The sequence below is a fragment of the Moschus berezovskii genome, chromosome X (genome assembly GCF_049115385.1).
Source record: "Moschus berezovskii isolate FMDL1 chromosome X, NW_MosBer_1.0, whole genome shotgun sequence".
Lineage (NCBI taxonomy): Eukaryota > Metazoa > Chordata > Mammalia > Artiodactyla > Moschidae > Moschus > Moschus berezovskii.
Genome location: NC_142488.1, coordinates 51,159,593 through 51,177,577, shown reverse-complemented (window position 1 = coordinate 51,177,577; position 17,985 = coordinate 51,159,593). Strand labels below are relative to the sequence as shown.

Below are 17,985 nucleotides of genomic sequence, written 5' to 3'. Positions count from 1 at the left end.
CATAAGAGGGAATCCCCATAAGATTATCAGCTGATGTCTCAGCAGAAACTCTGCAGGCCAGAAGGGAGTGGCATGATATATTTAAAGTAGTGAAAGCGAAAAACCCACAACCAAAAATACTCTACCAAGCAAGGCTCTTCTTTCAGATTCAACAGAGGCATCAAAAGACAAGCAAAGGCTCAGACAATTCAACAGTACCACACCAGCTTTACAACAAAGACTAATGTAACATCTCTAGGCAGAAACAAAATGAAAGACCAATGGAACACAATAGGAAGCCCAGAGATAGACCCATGCACCTATGGGGCACCTCATCTATACCCAAGGAGGTAAGAATAGACAATGGAGAAAAGTCAGGTCTTCAATAAGTGGTGCTGTGTAAATTAGACAGTAACATGTAAAAGAATGAAATTAGAACATATCCTAACACCACAGGGGAAAAAGAAAGTGAATTAAAGACCAAATGTAAGGCCAGATACTATAAAACTCTTAGAGGAAAACATAGGCAGAACACTAACAAAAAATTTAGCAATATCCTCTTTCCATTAATGGAAATAAAATTAGAAATAAAGAAATGGGACATAATTATACTTACAGTATTTTACACAGCAAGTTCAGTTCAGTTGCTTAGTTGAGTCTGACTCTTTTACACAGCAAAGGAAACTATAAACGAGGTGAAAAGACAGCCCTCAGAATGGTAGAAAACAACTGCAAATGAAGCAACTGAGAAAGAACTAACCTCAAAAATATACAAGCATTTCATGCAGCTCAATATCAGAAATATAAACAACCCAATCAACAAATGGGGAGAAGACCTAAAACAGACATTTTTCCAAAGAAGATATACAGATGTTCAATAAGTACATGAAAATATGTGCAACATTGTTCTTTATTAGTGAAATGCAACTCAAAAGTACAAGGTATCATCTTGTCAGAATGGCCACCATCAACCAATCTAAAAACCACAAATGGCAAAGAGAATGTGGAGAAAAGGGAATCCTCCTGCACTGTTGGTGGGAATGTAAATTGGTACATCCACTATGGAGAATGGTATGGAGATTTTTAAAGAAACTGGGAATAAAAATACCACATGAAACAGCAATCCCATGACTCAGCATATACTCTAATAAAATCTCAATTCAAAAAGACACATGTACTCCACCGTTCACTGCAGCACCATTTATACTACTTAAGACATGGAAGCAACCTAGATGTCCACCCACAGATGAATGGATGAAGAAGCCTGGTACATATGTGCAACGGAATACTACTCAGCCATAGAAAGGAACACTTTTCAGTCAGTTCTAATGAGGTGGATGTACCTAGGGCCTATTATACAGAGTGAAGTAAGTAAGAAAGAGAATAACAAATATCGTATATTAATGCATATATGTGGGATCGAAAACAACAATACTAATAAACCTATTTGCAAGGCAACAGTAGAGACACAGATGTAGAGAACAGACTTGGGGACTCAGCGGAGGAAGAATTGGGTACAGGAAGAACGAACACAAAATTGTAAAGCAACTCTCCTAAAACTTTATGACATTTTTGCCTCTTCTTTTCCCATTGGGGTTCCTTTTATTTCTATGTCTTCCCTCTTCCATGGCTAGGACTTTCAAAATTACGTTGAATAAAAGTGGCAAATGTAGTTACCTTCTTTTGTTCCCCTTTTTAGAGGAAATGCGTCCATTTTTTCACCATTGAGAATGTTTGCTGTGAATTTGTCACATTAGTCCATTAGTAGGTTTAGGTATGTTCCCTCCATGACCACTTTCTGGACACCTTTTATCATAAATGGGTGTTGAGTTTTGTCAAAAACATTTTCTGAATCTATTGAGATACATGGTTTTTATTCTTCAATGTCTTAATGTAGTGTGTCCATTGATTGATTTGTGTATATTGAAGAGCCCTTGCTTTCCTGGGATAAATCTCAGTTTATCAGGGTCTATGATCCTATCAATATATCGAAGTGTTTGCTTAGCTAGTATTTTATTGAGGCTTTTTTGCCTCCACGTTCATCAGTGAAATTAGCCTGTAATTTGTTATTGTCGTTTTTGTTGTATGTTTGTCCTGTTTAGGTATCAGGGTGATGGTGGCTTCATAAAAGGAGTGTGCTACTGTTTTTTTCTTCTGCAGGTTTTTAGAATAATTTCAGAAGTAAAAGTGATCTCTAAACAATAGAATTCTCCTCTGATGGTACTTATTCACGGACTTTTGTCTGTTAGGAGATTTATTTGTTCGTTGGGAGTCAGACATGCCTGAGGAAAAGAGTATATATACATATATGTATATATACTCGTTTAATTTTACTGGTCTCAGCTTCAAAAGCACTATCAATATCCTGCATTTGTTCTCCCATCCTCTCATAACTGCTGCTTTTAATATCATATTGGTGTGTGGATGATTTACTATGTTTACCGTCTGTTTGTCTTTATTGGTGAGCTTTCCCATTCATAATTTTCTTGTTTCTAGTCCGAGCTTTTTGTACCACACACAGTAACACACCAGCTTTATAACAAAGACTAATGTAATATCTCAAGGCAGAAACAAAAAGCCCGGACTAGAAACAAGAAAATTATGAAAGGAAGCTCACCAATAAATACAAACAGACAGTAAACATAGTAAATCATCCACACACCAATATGATATCAAAACCAGCAGTTATGAGAGGATGGGAGTACAAATGCAGGATATTGATAGTGCTTTTGAAGTTAAGAGACCAGTAAAATTAAACAAGTATATACTCTTTTCCTCAGGCATGTCTGACTCCCAACAAACAAATAAAAAGCTGATCGCTGAAGAATTGATGATTTTGAACTGTGGTGGTGGAGAAAACTCTTAAGAGTCCCTTGTACTGCAAGGAGATCCAACCAGTCCATTCTAAAGGAGATCAATCCTGGGTGTTCATTGGAAGGACTGATGCTAAAGCTAAAACTCCAATATTTGGCCACCTAATGCGACCAGTTGACTCACTGGAAAAGACTCTGATGCTGGGAAGGATTGGGGGCGGGAGGAGAAGGGGACGACAGAGAATGAGATGGCTGGATGGCATCACCGACTCTGTGGACATGAGTTTGAGTGAACTCCGGGAGTTGGTGATGGACAGGGAGGCCTGGCATGCTGTGATTCATGGGGTAGCAAAGAGTCAGACATGACTGAGCGAATGAACTGAACTGAACTGAGAGATGTTACATTAGTCTTTGTTGTAAAGCTGGTGTGGTACTGTTGAATTGTCTGAGCCTTTGCTTGTCTTTTGATGCCTCTGTTGAATCTGAAAGAAGAGCCTTGCTTGGTAGAGTATTTTTGGTTGTGGGTTTTTCGCTTTCACTACTTTAAATATATCATGCCACTCCCTTCTGGCCTGCAGAGTTTCTGCTGAGACATCAGCTGATAATCTTATGGGGATTCCCTCTTATGTTATTTGCCAGTTTTCCCTTGACCCGCTTAAAATTTTCTCTTTGTTGCTAAATTTTCAGTTTGCTTAATATGTGTCTCAGCATTTTTCTCAGCACTTCGAGCCAGCCAACCGGCCAAGTGCAGAAGAAAAATCCTTCACTGATTACCACAAAAGGCTTTAAGCCTTTTTTTCTACCCGGACGGGCGGGGGAGAAACGGGCAAGCCGCTCCGCGGGGCCACACTGCCCCCTGCAGACCACAGAAACCGAAATGCCAGCAAGGCCGGAAGAAAATCGATCCTTCCTGCCCGGTTTTCGGGCAGAGGACTGGACGAGATAGATGAGAAACTTACGGGGGATGCCCCTGAGGACCAGAGAGAGAAAGGGAACCTCCCGAAGGGGCCCGGGCAAACCACCCCTGGACCGCGCGAGTTCCGCCCGACCCGCCCACAGAACCACAGCGAGGCGGGCAAGAAGTCAGGGCGTCCAGGAAGATCCGGAGTTGCTGAGGGCTGGTTCTGGGCCTGCCCCCGGGGAGCAGTGAGGTCAGTGCCAGTCTCCCAGCCTGCGCCCGCTGGGAGATTTCTCCCCGAAACTGTTTGGAACTCTCCACTGAGGGACCTGATCCGTGATGTCCGGGTCCTGTCCAACCTGGCCCCAAGAAGATGGTTATTTTCAGGCGCTACCCTGCCCTCTTCTCTGTCAGTCGACTCTGGATTAAAGTCCCCTCCTGACTCACCTTGCAGTGAGCTGAGCACCTTGTACTCCGTAACGGCTGATTACTTCCAGGTGCTTTGCATTATAAATGTGTTATGTCATAACGTTGATAGAGTGAATGAGTCGTTTTCTATGTAGTTTCCCTCCCCGCCCCCTTTCATTGAGTATCTCATTGTAATAAATATGTTATTGTTTTTCAGTCCGTCGGTCGTGTCCGACTCTTTGCGACCCCATGGACTGCATGCAGCACGTCAGGAGGCTTCCCTGTCCTTCATCATCTCCCGGAGCTTGCTCAAACTCAGGTCCCTTGAGTCAGTGATGCCATCCAACCATCCTGTCCTGTCATCCCCTTCTCTTCCTGCCGTCAGTCTTTCCCAGCATTGCAGGCTGTCTTACCCTCAATCCCATTGAGCATTTTATTTCACTCTTCCACTGGGCGGGGGGTGGGGGGGATGTATCCTGCAAACCAGTGTGCAAACTACAATCTGACAGACTTCAGAACTGAACATAGGGATATTCTCTGAGGAACCCTGAGAACCTGGCGAGCTGACTCTTCCTCTGTGTGCCACAGGTCCCAAAGGCATAAAATGAGGGCAGTAATAGCATCTGCTTCTTGCCTGGTGTCCAGCATCAATTACCCAGCAGGATCTTAGCTTGGCACTTGTCCCTGTCATGTTATTATTGTAGGTGGCTCAGATGGTAAGGAGTGAGCCTGCAGTGCAGGATAGCCAGATTCAATCGCTGGGTTGGGAAGATCCTCTGGAGAAGGCAATGGCAACCCTCTCCATTATTCTTGCCTGGAGAATCCCATGGGCAGAGGAGCCTGGCAGGCTACAGTCCAAGGCGTATTAAAGAATCAGACACGTTTGAGCCACTTTCACTTCCACTTCACGTAATGATTTTCAAGTCAAAACTCACTGTCATAATAAAGTTCTCTTTAAACATACAGGAATTCCTCAATGATCGGAAGCAAGACAAGGGTGACCACTCCCGCCACTATTATTCAATATGTCAGTTCATATTATTTTATTGTAATTTTAAGTGTCAATGGGTCCCGTGAAAGTTCTCCCAACGGGCTCTCTGAAGGACTCACATGCAATTTGTTTATAATTTATTTATTTTAATTGGAGGCTTATTACAATATTGTATTGGTTTTGCCATACATTGACATGAATCCGCCCCGGGGTGTACCTGTGTTCCCCATTTTGAACACCCCCTCCCACCTCCCTCGCCATACCATTCCCCTGATTCATCCCAGGGCCCCTGCCCCGAGCATCCTGTATCAAGCATCAGAAGCAATTTGAATCAGGCAACCGGAACAAGCGCAGGAAAAACATAACCAAACCAAACCAACCATTTCTTGTGGCAAAAGGCTTCCTGTCATTTTATTAAAGAGCCAAGGGCGGAGGAAAACCTGCCCGGCGACACTGTGGAGCAACATTGCCACCTGCAGGCCACAGAAATCAAAACGCCGCAAGCCCGGAAGAAAATTCATCGTTTCGGCTGGGTTTTCGCGCAGAGGGCTGAACAGCGTGGATGCGAAAGTTAAGGGGGATGCCCGTAAGGACCGGAGAAAGGACGGGAATCTCTCGAAGGGGTGCGGCCAAACCACCCCGGGACAGAGAGCCGTCCGCGAAACCAGAGCAACACGGGCAGGAAGTCCGGGCGTCCGGGCAGATCCGGAGCTTGGTGGGCGTGGCTGCACTCCGATTGGCTGGCTCTGGGCCTGCGCGCAGAGACCCAGTGAGGCCCGCGCCAGTCTCCGGGCCCGGGTCGGCTGGGAGTTTGCTCCGGGACCCTGTTCCGAACTCTCCGCCGAAGAACCTGACCGGTGACGTCCGGGTCCTGTCGCCCATGGCCGAAGCCCCGCCACCGCACGTGCGGGAACGTTACAAGTCCCCTCTCCATTCCCCTCCCCCCCGCCCCCGGCCTGTGAACGCACTCCTCCCGTGGTACACTCGCTGTTCTCTCAGCCCTCTTCTGATCCGTCAGTGCCCACGAGGCTCACCCGGTCACCCCGGAGACTCTCCGTCCTCAGCCATGCTCCCTTCATCCCCACCCGAGCATCCCTCTGCCCACGGTCCCGCCCCGGACATCAGGAAAGACCGCGCCCCTCATGGTGTCGTTTCCAGCCTTCCTCCCTGTCATCACCCTCAACATGACGTCCTGTCCTCCAGCTCCTTCGCACTTCTGCCATTGTTCTGATACCACAACCTCCTGGAGACCTAGCTCAGCGACCACGCACCCTTTCACACCATGAGCCAGGCCCCTCCTGGCTTGGCTGAGCCAGAGCTGGAAGCTGTCCCGCGCAAACACACCTCTTGTGTGGCTTGCACCCTCCTGCCTACCCACTGCCTGCCTGTGTCTGTGCACCTGAGCATAGAGGAACAAACTTTACAACTTTACAGAAGTGTTTTTATCTTAAATCCATGGCCAGAGTAGACCGTTGTTCAGTTTCATGGTCACCTAGCTACACTCCTGCACTACATACTAGTAACCTTCCTCCATGTTAATGATCACCATCCCCACCCGCCAATAATTCGTGGAGAATACGGAAGCAATCCCGTGGGATTTCTCAAGGTTCCCAGTCCTTATCTGCATGTTTTTGCTCTGGCACTCTGCTGCCCCTCTCCATGCCTGCTCATGATTGCTCCCAGCCCCTCACCTCTGCCCGGGATCCCATGCCTCGCACCTTCTCAGGGACTTTGCACCGGTAGTTATCACTCCTCTCTCCTGAACCAGCACCTGCTCCCTCTACATTGGAGCGTTCCACAGAAAAGGGGAAAATCCACCGTCTTCCACCACCGTATTCTGCAGCTACCGGCACATTACCGGTTGCCCTTCAAAGCAAAACTGCTTCAAATTCTGCTGACATATTCTCTCCTCAGCCCCCTCCCATGGAGCTTTTGTCCCAGTCACTCCACTGTAACTGGTCTCGTCATGGCCATCATTAATATCCATACATCCTGATCCCACAGACACTCTTCAGTGCTCATCTTAGCCAACATCTCAGGCACCTTTGGCATATTTGACTCTTGTGTTCTTTATCCCTCTGTTTTTTATATTTCAGGGGCGTGGGGCGTATGTGACAACAGTGTCTCCTAGTTGTACTCGACAAGGTACACATTCTACACTATGCCCCCTTTGAGCTGGATATTGTATGGGAAGTCTTGGGTCAAATGAAGACAAGCCAAAGAAAAGAGCGTCCCAGTCACAGCGCGGGGGACGGCCCACATTGGCAGTGGTAGGCAGAGGTGAGAGAGCTCAGACAAGGGAGGTGTGACAAGAAATGAAGAGGAACACCAGGGAAAGGGGGATTCCACCCCATTCACACTTGGGACTCACAGGGGGCACACTGTACAATCACCCAACCGAGTCTTTGGGCAGAAGGGTGGCTGCAGTTTAGGAATTGCATTTTCTAGAGTTGATCTTGGTTCCTGCTGCGGTGCAGGTGAGATCCAAGGGAGGGCTCTGCATCACCTGAGGGAGAAATGTGGAAAGGCACTGAATCCAGACGAAACCTAAGCAGGCAATGGGCTAGGGGACCTTGCGGCTAAGACTAAGGAGCAGACGTCCCTGCCCGGGGGTGGGCTGGACAATCAGACTCAGATTCAGAGGGGTCTGCAGAGGCCAGCAGGGTGGCTGAGGCTCAGTCAGCCAGGGAGGACCGGGCCCACAGCAAGAGGAGGGAGACAAAAATGCAAGTTTCACCACCCCCACCCACGGGCAGTGAAGGTCAGCATCACCAGGTGGAGCCAGGAGAGGAGAGCACACCCTGCGAGCACACTGCCCACTACATCCAATACCATGCGTCTTTGGTTCCTTTCAAGTCATGCTTCTTGAAAGTATAGACTCCAGGACCATCCTTATCTGGTTGCCTCTCAATTCCTCCTCCATGTGCCCATCCACAGAACATCCCCTTGCTAACATCTCCCAAGAGCTCCATGGGCCACCCATAATACCCAGTGTTGTATTGGCCACGGACACATTCCGTTTTCAAAACCACTTTTCCTTGGTCAGAGTCTGACAGCAGCCCACCCTGGCTTTCCCCGTCCCTCTCAGTCCGTTATTTCTAAGTCTCCTTGTCTGTCCATTTACTTTGATCCCCTCCTAAATCTTGGGCTTTGTCTTCCTCGGGTTTCCAACCTCTGCCCTGTGCTCTTCCACTCCATACATGATCCTTGGGTGACCACGTCACCCCCAGAGCTTTTACCCATCTGACTTGTTTTCATCAGTATCCCTCTGTATGCTGATGGTTTTCCTATCACTAAGTCTACCTCGGACATCTCAACTGGGCCCCAGATTCCCCACAGGCCGAGACGTACAGGGCATCTGCACTCATATGTCTCATGAGCCCTGCAGGCCTGCTAGTAGCCCCAGGCCAATGTTCCCTGTCTCATGGATGGGCACTGCCATCCACCCAGTTCCTTAAACAACAATCCAGGGCATGCTGCTGGGTGTGATCTTCACTGTGCCATGACTCCCCTGGAGCTGCTCTGGAAAGGCTGACCTGAGATCTTCCTGTTGCCACAGGTGGGGTTCTATTCTTCTGAGAGGCCCTGTTCCTGCAGACACGCTCTGAAGGTGTCCTGAGCACGGGCCATCACCCTCTTTTGGATCTCCGAGAGAACCCAGGCGCTGTAATGCACCTGAGAGGTTGAAAGCCCTGTCTTTAACAAGACGATGAGTCGGGACACGGCAGTGAAAGCCCATCACTGGGGAATGTGCCAAAAAATATCTGGAAAAGATCCCTAAAGAACGTATAGGGAGGTGGGTCTTCATGGGTGTGCACCAAACAAGGGATTGCTTAACTGTATTTTTCCCAATAAGCATCCTGTTCCGATTTGGTCTTCATATGAGCACGGGAGTTAATTTCATAACACAGGAAACAGTTTAAAACAGCAACTGAGCACAGGCAGCAGATACTCTGACAGCTGATCCTTCTACATCAACATCAACAGCTACAATTCTCAGCCATCTTTAATCTTTGAAGCACTATTTTGATCAGTCGAATGAAGTTATCTCCAGTGTTTTAGAAATATATTCAACTAACTAGGCACAAGGGATCCTGACAAGAACTAAAACGTACTAAGTTTCACTCACAACAGCAGGGTTTTAACTGTAAAACTTTGGATTCAGGAACACGCAGCAGAGCAAGCACAAGGTCAGTTTTCAAACGAGTGTTAATTTGGGCAAGTTGTCCCTTTCCTCAGCCTAAGGTATCTGTCAAGCATAGCGGGTCATGATGAAAACCTGCTTTTGCTGTAGAGAGGCGTCGCAAAGTTTCAATCTTCCATTTCCTCCTGTAGGAATGGGTTCTGTTTCCACAGCTGCAAGCTCAGCTTTCATAAAAGAACACTTTCAGATAATGCTCACGCCAGGGCCACATTCTAGACCTACTACTTCAAACTCTCTGGGGCTGTCCTGCCAGCATCGGCTCTCCTAAAGCCTCTCCAGGGGAGATCTGATGCACAGTTTAGGTTGAGAAGCACAATCGCATGATGCCTCACCCATCCTGGTTTTAAATAGAATCCTGAACTGAAGAGCTATGTTTGCCACTAAAGACGTTAAAAATTTTTTTTAATTATGTGTCCTCCCTTCTGAGATGAATTTTGACATATTTATTCACAGCCATATTTAGAACAATTTCAATGACTCAGTGGTGTGTTATGCCCCCAAGTCCCCTTCCTTACCGGACACTCAGGCAGATGGAGGGGAGGGAAGGCACCTCAGTCCTGGCGGCAGAAGGAGGATGGACAGAGTTCTGTTGTCTTGGTTACTGCTCTGCTGAGCATCACTCCTGGGTTGCTGAGCTCAGGCTGGGGGCCTCACACCAGGCTACAGGTATTCCCTTGACCAGAGGTTGGAGCTAAGGGCGGAGATCCATTACCAGGGAAATGGAAGCTGGGCCCGTGTGTTTTGAGAAGAATGACAAAGCAGCTAAGTAGAATTTCAGAGGCAGGGTGGGTTCTGGGAGCCTGTCCAGAGCCATTGACTTGTGGTCACACAACGGGCGTCTGTGCGTAAACACAGAGACACAGTCGACGTGTGTGCTCACTGGGGATTGTGTCCTGACGTGCACAGCGACTGTTTCTGGAGGGAGCATCTAGCACATGTGGAGGAGGCCGGACCCAGAACGTGGAAGGAGCAGGGGCACTCCTCGTTGTTACAAAAGCAGTGGCATATCTTTTCCCACATGTCTCACTTGGACATCTGCATTACCTTCCTAAACTGCTTTACTGAGGTATATCTACATACCACAAATCACACCCATTCGATGCTTCCAGTGCAGTGGCTTTTAGTAACGTCACACAGTGGTGCAACCACCACCACAGTGCAGCTGTGGAATACTGCTAGCACTGCAAAAATGTTCCGTGTACATATCAGCAGCCGACCCCCAACAGAAGCTTCAGGCCCAGGCATTTCCTCTCGTCTAATATCTGTCTCTGTAGATTTGCCCTTTCTGGGCCTTTCATATCAACGGACTCCTGCAGGAAGTGGCCTTTTGTTGACTGGGTTCTTTCACTTAGCATAATGCTTTGGTGGCTCACCCATGTGGCAGCAGAAAGCAGAAGTTCATCACTTTTCATCCATCTATGCTATTCCACTGTATGGCTACAGAATACTTTGTTTACCACTCTCCAGCTGACAGACTTTTAGACTACTCCACTATTTGGAGATTAGAAACAGTGCTGCTGTGAAAGACATCTAAGGACAAGTGTTTGTGTGGACATAGGTTTCATTTCTTTCTTTCTTATTTCTCCACGATTTCATTTCTTGTTTTGCTCCTTGCACAAGCTAGACCCTTCAGTCAGTGTGGAATAGAAGTGGTTGAAGTAGACCTCCTTTCCTTGGTCTGGATCTCAAGAGGCAAGCATTCACTCAGACACTACTAGATGTGATGTGACGAGAGCTGGATGTTTCTCGGGGATGTCCTTCAGTACCACGACGACGATCCCTTCTATCCTGAGCTGGTTGACCGTGTTTATTGATTTAGTTATTTACTTATTCGTCATGAACGGGTCTTGAACTGTGTCAAATGCTTTTTCTTTGTCAAGATGACAGGTGGTTTCCGTCCTTCATTATATCAATAGGCTGTTTCCCATAACTGAAGTTGAGTGTTGGTCTAAAACTGCAATCCTGGGAAAAATCTTGCACAGCCCTTTGCAAAATATTTCTCGATTTGGTCTGCTCATGCTGTGTTGAGGGTGTATGCATTGATATTCATGATAGATATGGATCTGTAACTTTCTAGTGATGTCAAGTCTGTCTTTGGTACTGGGGTAATACTGTGCTTATAGGATGAATTAGGAAATGTTTCCTCCTCCCTCCTGTCTATTCAGGAAGAAATCTGTGCAGGATGGGTGCTATTTCTTTTTCAAACATTTGATAGATTTCACTGAGGAAACCAGGAGGCCCAGGACTTCCCTTTGTGGGAAGGTCTTTAAATGAATGGCTCAATATCATCGCTTGCTACAGGTACATTCAGATTTGTTATGTGGCCACTGCATTTAAGCCAACTCCCATCCAGTATTCTCTGGCTTGTTGGTTCCTATGCCTCGGTCTCTGGCCTAGAATTTGACGTGCTGGACATCTCTGCACATCACAGGATTCTGGCTCCTACTCTGTAACTGGGGAGAGGATGCTGTCTCAGAAGTGACCCCCAGATCACCAACACCCAATAGGCAGGTTGGGGATACAGACTTTGAGGTGGGGAGGGGGTGGCACTGCTGCTATCCTCATTTACAGCCACCCATCAATTCTCCGGGCGCCCTCATGCAGGCTGTGGGTAATTCTGCAGTTGGGACTGGCACAGCAAGGACCCAGAATATCCTGTCTCCTCCCCCGCCATGTCCACTTCATCTACCCTGATCCTTGTCACTCCTCTCATCTCCTAGCAACACAGCCTCACAGGGGATCAGTGATGCCCTCGCCACCACATCTAAGGGTGTCAGATCTCCTCTCTGCTTAATGACTCAGCTCTCAAGGGCAGGGACTGGCCATGCAATCCTGCCCCACCTCCCGGTCTCAACAGCCAACCTGGCATGGCATGGAGGGGATGTAACACAAACAGTGAACACCTTCACGATTGGCTAAATGAGGGACTGTGGATGGCAGGATTGACCTGGGTTGGCTGCTACAGTGAGCCCATCGCATCCCATCCTGGGGAACTTGTGCCAGGTGGGGATGACCATCCCTGCCCCAGTGCATTGTGGCTAGCATCAATGACGTACCTTATCCAGACTTGGTGTGCCAGCAGCTGTGGACGGACATTGAAGTCACCGGGTCTTCTCACTTCACCCCAGCCTTTACGGAGGGTACAGTTGGAGATGCTTGTCAGAAATAAACCTGCGCTCCTATGGCCTATTAGTCTGTGACAAAGGAGCCAAGACCATCCATCAGGGAAAATGCTCTCTCTTCAATAAATGGTTATGGGAAAACTGGACCCCTTTCTTACACAACATTCAAAAATAAACAACAACAACAGAAGATTAAAGACGAAATTGTTAGACTTTAAACCATAAAGCTCCTAGAAGAAGACATAGACAGTACACTCTTTGACATAGGTCTTAGCGATAGTTTTGCTGACGTGTCTCCTCAGGCAAGAGCAACAAAAGCAAAAATAACCAAATGGGAGTTCATCAAACTAAAAAGCTTTTACACAGCAAGGGAAACCATCAGCAAAAGAAAAAGACAACCTGCTGAGTCGGAGAAGATATGAGCAAGTGATACACATCCGAAAAGAGGTAGATATATGCAACACAGCTAAAGGACTCATAGAATGTACTGGGAAAAACACCCAAAACCTGGTTTTAAAATGGGGCAAAGCACTGAATAGACATTTCTGCAAAGAAGACATACAGATGGCTAATAGACATATGAAAAGATGCTCAACATCTCATCAGGGATTAGAAAATCAAGACCACAGTGAAGTACTTCCACATACCTGTCAAGTAGCTATTATCAAAAAGACAACTAGTAAGAAATGTTGGCGAGGATGTAGACAAAAGGAAACCGTCATGCAGTGTTGGTGGAAATGTATATGCTGTATCTACTATGGAGACAATGAGGGTTTCCTCAAAAACTGCAAACTATATGATCGAGCAGTTCCACTTCTCGGTATTTTTCTCAAGAATAGAAGAAACACTAGTCACAAAAGATACATGTGCTCCTCTGTTCACCGCAGCGTTATTTACAGCCAAGGGGAGCCAAGATATGGAAGGAACCTAAGTGCCCATCGATAGATGAGTCAAAAAGGAAGAAATGGTGTACACACACACACACACAGACAGTGGAATATTACTCAGCAATTTAAAAAAAAGAATGAAATCTTGTTGTTGTCGACAACATGAATGGACCTAGTGGGTATGAAGCCAAGTGAAACTAGGCACACAGGGAAAGACAAATACCACACAGTTTTATTTATATGTGGAACCTCAGAAATAAAATAAGAGAACACGGGAAACAAGACAGAGTCAGAGACACAGAACAAACTGGTGGTTACTAGAGGAGGGAGTAGGGAGATGTGTAAAACAGGGAAGGGATTAGGAGATAGAAACTTCCAGTTATAAAAGAAGTCATGAGAATGGAATGTACATACAGGGAATATAGTCAATAATCTTGTAATAAAACTCTGTGGTGACACATGGTAAACAAACTTACAGTAGCAGTTCATTTCATAATGTTTAAAAATATGGATTCACTTTGTTGTGCACTTGAAACAAATATAATAGCATACATCAACTTTGGGCCTCCCCAGTGGCACAGTAGTAAAGCATCCTCCTGCAATGCTAGAGCTGCAGGAGGCGTGGGTTGGATTCCTGGGTCAGGAAGTTCCCCTGGAGAAGGGCATGGCAACCCATTCCACTATTCTTGCCTGGAGAATCCCATGGACAGGGGAGCCTGGCGGGTACAGTTATGTGGTCGCAAAGAGTTGGACATGGCTAATGTGACTTAGCATGCACGCACACATGGCAACTTCACTGAGGAAATAGAGTGGGGGCTCTGAATGGAGGATGCTGAGGTTTGTGGGTCACTTTTCCTCTGATGGCCTGTATAAATTAGGGTTGAAATCTTCCAAAATGATGGGTCTTTGAAGGAGGAGTAAATAAGGTGACAGAAAGAAATATATTGAATGTGGTCTGATACCTGGTAAAGGATGAGCAACCTTGAAATTCCATGTTAACCCTGCTAAATGTGCCCACACTGACTAAATTCATGCCTCTGAGTTTCAAGAACCTCTCCTTGGAGCTGGGAGACAAGACCTGCAAGATAGGTTGAGCTCTGAAGCTCTCTGATGAGATCACAAGTTCAGACTCCAATGAATATACCTGTTCTCAAGTGCCTCTGTCTGCAAAAGGCTCGTGAATTTCTGCAGAAATACATCTCTGGGGACTAGCTGAGAGCACAGACTGACAGACAGCAGAATTCATCTTCACTTCTGAAGAATCTCATGGGCACTTGCTGGCTACACAACACTGGGCTCTGAGTGAGGGGAGGAAAAGTAGATTTCATCACTCATGTCTCCTGTAATGAAAAGGGAAGCTATTTGTTATTAGGGGGAAATGTTTGTGAATCACAGATCTGAGAAAGGTGTTATAGTCAGAATACATAAGGAATTTTAAAATTGCAAAGGACAAAATGTAGTGAAGGAGGACAGATCCTTGTGGCAGGGATTGGGGTGTAGGAGGGGAAACCAGAAATGGGCAGCACCTGGGCATTTTTAGGGTGATGGATGTGGCCTGTGTCTTTGTCATGGTGTTGATCACTGGAATCTCTCCATGTGTCAGAGCTCAGAGAGCTGCACACCCAAGGACAAGCAGGCCAGGAATTCCCTGGTGGTCCAATGGTTAAGAATGTGCCTGCCATATAAAATTAATATACAGAAATCCCTTGCATTCCTATAAACTAATAAGGAAAAATCAGAAAGAGTAATTAAGGAAACAATCCCATTCACCACTGCAATGAAAAGAATAAAATACATAGGAATAAATTTACGTAAAGAAACAAAAGACCTGTATATAGAAAACTATAAAAAAAACTGATGAAAGAAATCAACGATGACACAAATAGATGGAGAAATGTACCATGTTCTTGGATTGGAAGAATCAGTATACTGAAAATGACTCTGCTACCCAAAGCAATCTGTAGATTCATCACAATCCCGATCAAAATACCAAAGGTATCTTTCACAGAACTAGAAGAAATAATTTCACAGTTTGTATGGAAACACTAAAGACTCTGAATACCCAAAGCAATCTTGAGAAAAAACAATGGAACTGAAGGAATCAACCTTCCTGATTTCAGACTATACTAAAAAGCTACAGTCATCAAGACAGTATGGTACTGGCACAAAGAAATATAGATCAATGGAACAAAATAGAGAACCCAGATATAAATACACACACACCTATGCACAGGTTATCTTTGACAATGGAGGCACAAATATACATTGGCATAAACGATGTCCCTTGAACACATGTTGCTGGGGAAATGCTCAACTACGTGTAAAAGAATGAAACTGGAACATTTTCTAACACCATACACAAAAATAAACTCAAAATGGATTAAAGACCTAAATGTAAGACCAAAAACTATAAAACTCTTAAGAGGAAACCATAGGCAGAACACTCTCTGACATAAATCACAGCAAGATCCTCTATGACCCACCTCCCAGAGCAATGGAAATAAAGACACAAATAAACAAAAGGGACCAAATTTAACTTAAATGCTTTTGCACAATGAAGGAAACTATAAGCAAGGTGAAAAGACAGCCCTCAGAACGGGAGAAAATAATAGCAAATGAAACAACTGACAAAGAATGAACGTCCAAAATATACAAGCAGCTCATGGAGCTCAACACCAGAAAAACGAACAACCCCATAAAACGTGGGCAAGAGACCTAAACAGACATTTCTCCAAAGACATACAGATGGCTACCAAACAAGTGAAGAGATGCTCAATATCTCTCATTATTAGAAAACTGCAAATCAAAACCACAATGAGGTATCATCTCACACAAGTCAGAATGGCCATCATCAAAATGTCTACAAACAAAAAATGCTGGAGATGGTGTGGAGAAAAGGTATCCTTCTTCCACTGTTGGTGGGAATGCAAACTGGTTCAGCCACTATGGAGAACAGAGTGGAGATTCCTTAAAAAACTGGGAATAGAACTGCCACACGACCCAGCAATCCCACTGCTGGGCATACACCTCGAGAAAAGCAGAAGCGAAACAGACACATGTACCCCAATGTTCACAGCAGCACTATTTACAATAGTTAGGACATGGAAGGAAACTAGATGTCCATCAGCAGACGAATGGATAAGGAAGTTGCAGTGCATATACACAATGGACTATTACTCAGCTATAAAAAGGAACACATTTGAATCTGTGCTAATGACGTGGATGAACCTGGAACCTGTTATACAGAGAGAAGTCAGAAAGAGAAAGACAAATACTAATATTAATGCATATATATGGAATTTAGAAAGATGGAAGCAACGATTCTACATGCAAGGAAGGAAAGGAGACAGAGACGTACAGAATATACTTTTCAACTCGGTCAAAGAAGGCGACAGTGGGATGATTTATGAGAATAGCAGCGAAAGATATACATTACTATATGTAAAACAGATGACCAGTGCAAGTTCAATGCATGAAGCAAGGCACCCAAAGCCGGTGCTCTGGGACAACCCAGTGGGATAGGGTGGGGAGGGAGGTGGGATGGGGGTTCAGGAGGGGAGGACACACGTATACCTGCGGCTGATTCATGTTGATATATGGGAAAAACCATCACAATATCATATAGTAACTATTCTCCGATTAAAATAAATTAATGATTTAAAAAATAAAACAGAACCCACTTGCCAATGCAATGGGGCAGGCGTTCGGTCCCTAGTCCAGGAAGATTCCACGTGCTGCAGGGCAACTAAGACTGTGTGTCACAAGTACTGAACCCACCTGATCCGACGACTGAAGCCCTCGAGCCTAGAGTCCATGCTCCGCAACAAGAGAAGTCTCTGAAATCAGAAGCGCATGCACCGCCACTACAGAGTAGTCCTTCTCCACTACTAGAGAAAGCCCTCGTGCAGCAACAAAGACTCAGTGCAGCCAACAATAAATAAACAAATAATAAGAAAAACAACCGGGCCAATCTCACTGTATGTTCATTAGAAAAATCCAATGGTAGATACCGAAGTAGGTGCATCTCTCTATATTCTTTGAATGATCATATCTTGGGTGAAGCTAACAAAAATTACATCACAGGTTATATTAAAACTTTGGAGCAGCTTCCCAGGCACTGCTCTTTTCTAGAGAGCTACTTTTCTCAGAGAACTGTTACTTGGGAACTTTAGTCACCAGAACTGAGGCCTCCACCACATTCAAGGGCAGAAAGCAAAAGACATTAGGAAGACGCGGTTCAAATCCTATGAGTTTATGAGTTTGCCTGTGACCACTGGCTAGGATAAACACACATCCCAGAGTCTCTCCACATTTCAGTAACTGCAACCTGTACTTCAACCACTTAGTTCAGTTCTTTAAGGCCACTGCTCTCCCCTTTCACTTGGTGTGAAACACTTGGAAAATGACCTTAACCCAATTCGCTGCCAACCTCTTTTCACATGTCACAAGGAGTCTCTCACGATGATATTTCCTCACCTAGAAAGCCAATTCTCAGATAAAGAAAAGAATTCACACACACACACACACACCCCTTGTGGAGAGATACTGAGATTTTAGAAACTGACTCACAACGAACCCATGGTTCATTCTTTTCTCTCTTCTCCCTCAATCCACTCTGAGAAATGAATATTTGGCCATGCTGTCTGATTTGCCCACCAAGTTGTTGTTACAAGTGAGCCTATA

At 45.5% G+C, this 17,985-nt stretch overlaps 2 protein-coding genes across 7 annotated transcripts in view; one reads left to right on the top strand and one right to left on the bottom strand.

The window, feature by feature from the left end:
• Positions 1-301: 301 nt before the first annotated feature.
• On the top strand, positions 302-4,650 carry LOC148773297 (uncharacterized). Its single transcript, XM_088834271.1, has 3 exons — positions 302-329; positions 3,583-4,187; positions 4,316-4,650. The coding sequence occupies exons 1-3, from the start codon at positions 302-304 to the stop codon at positions 4,424-4,426; spliced, it is 744 nt and encodes a 247-aa protein (XP_088690397.1). The 3' UTR covers positions 4,427-4,650.
• Positions 4,651-5,214: 564 nt separating this feature from the next.
• LOC148773296 (uncharacterized) overlaps positions 5,215-17,985 on the bottom strand; it is a 40,653-nt gene continuing 27,882 nt past the window's right edge. For 4 of the 6 annotated variants that reach the window (XR_016036861.1, XR_016036859.1, XR_016036858.1 and 1 more), the window contains exons 3-4: positions 12,350-12,487; positions 5,229-7,595 (exon numbers count right to left, since the gene is read on the bottom strand). Coding sequence is in view for 2 of the 6 variants with exons in the window: in XM_088833650.1 (XP_088689776.1) it covers positions 5,579-5,971 (393 nt within the window). In the remaining 4 variants the exon portion in view is untranslated. Of the gene's footprint in view, positions 7,596-9,808; positions 11,747-12,349; positions 12,488-17,985 lie in introns of all 6 variants that reach the window. The other 2 variants (XM_088833650.1, XM_088833649.1) reach the window with 2 other exon arrangements.

Excerpts from the sequence above, each read along its gene's own strand:
- LOC148773297 (XM_088834271.1), top strand. The coding sequence starts at position 302 with ATGGGGCACCTCATCTATACCCAAGGAG. Across the intron at positions 330-3,582 it reads CCTCATCTATACCCAAGGAG|CCTTTTTTTCTACCCGGACG; the intron begins GTAAGAATAGAC and ends AAAGGCTTTAAG. Across the intron at positions 4,188-4,315 it reads TAACGGCTGATTACTTCCAG|TCCGTCGGTCGTGTCCGACT; the intron begins GTGCTTTGCATT and ends ATTGTTTTTCAG.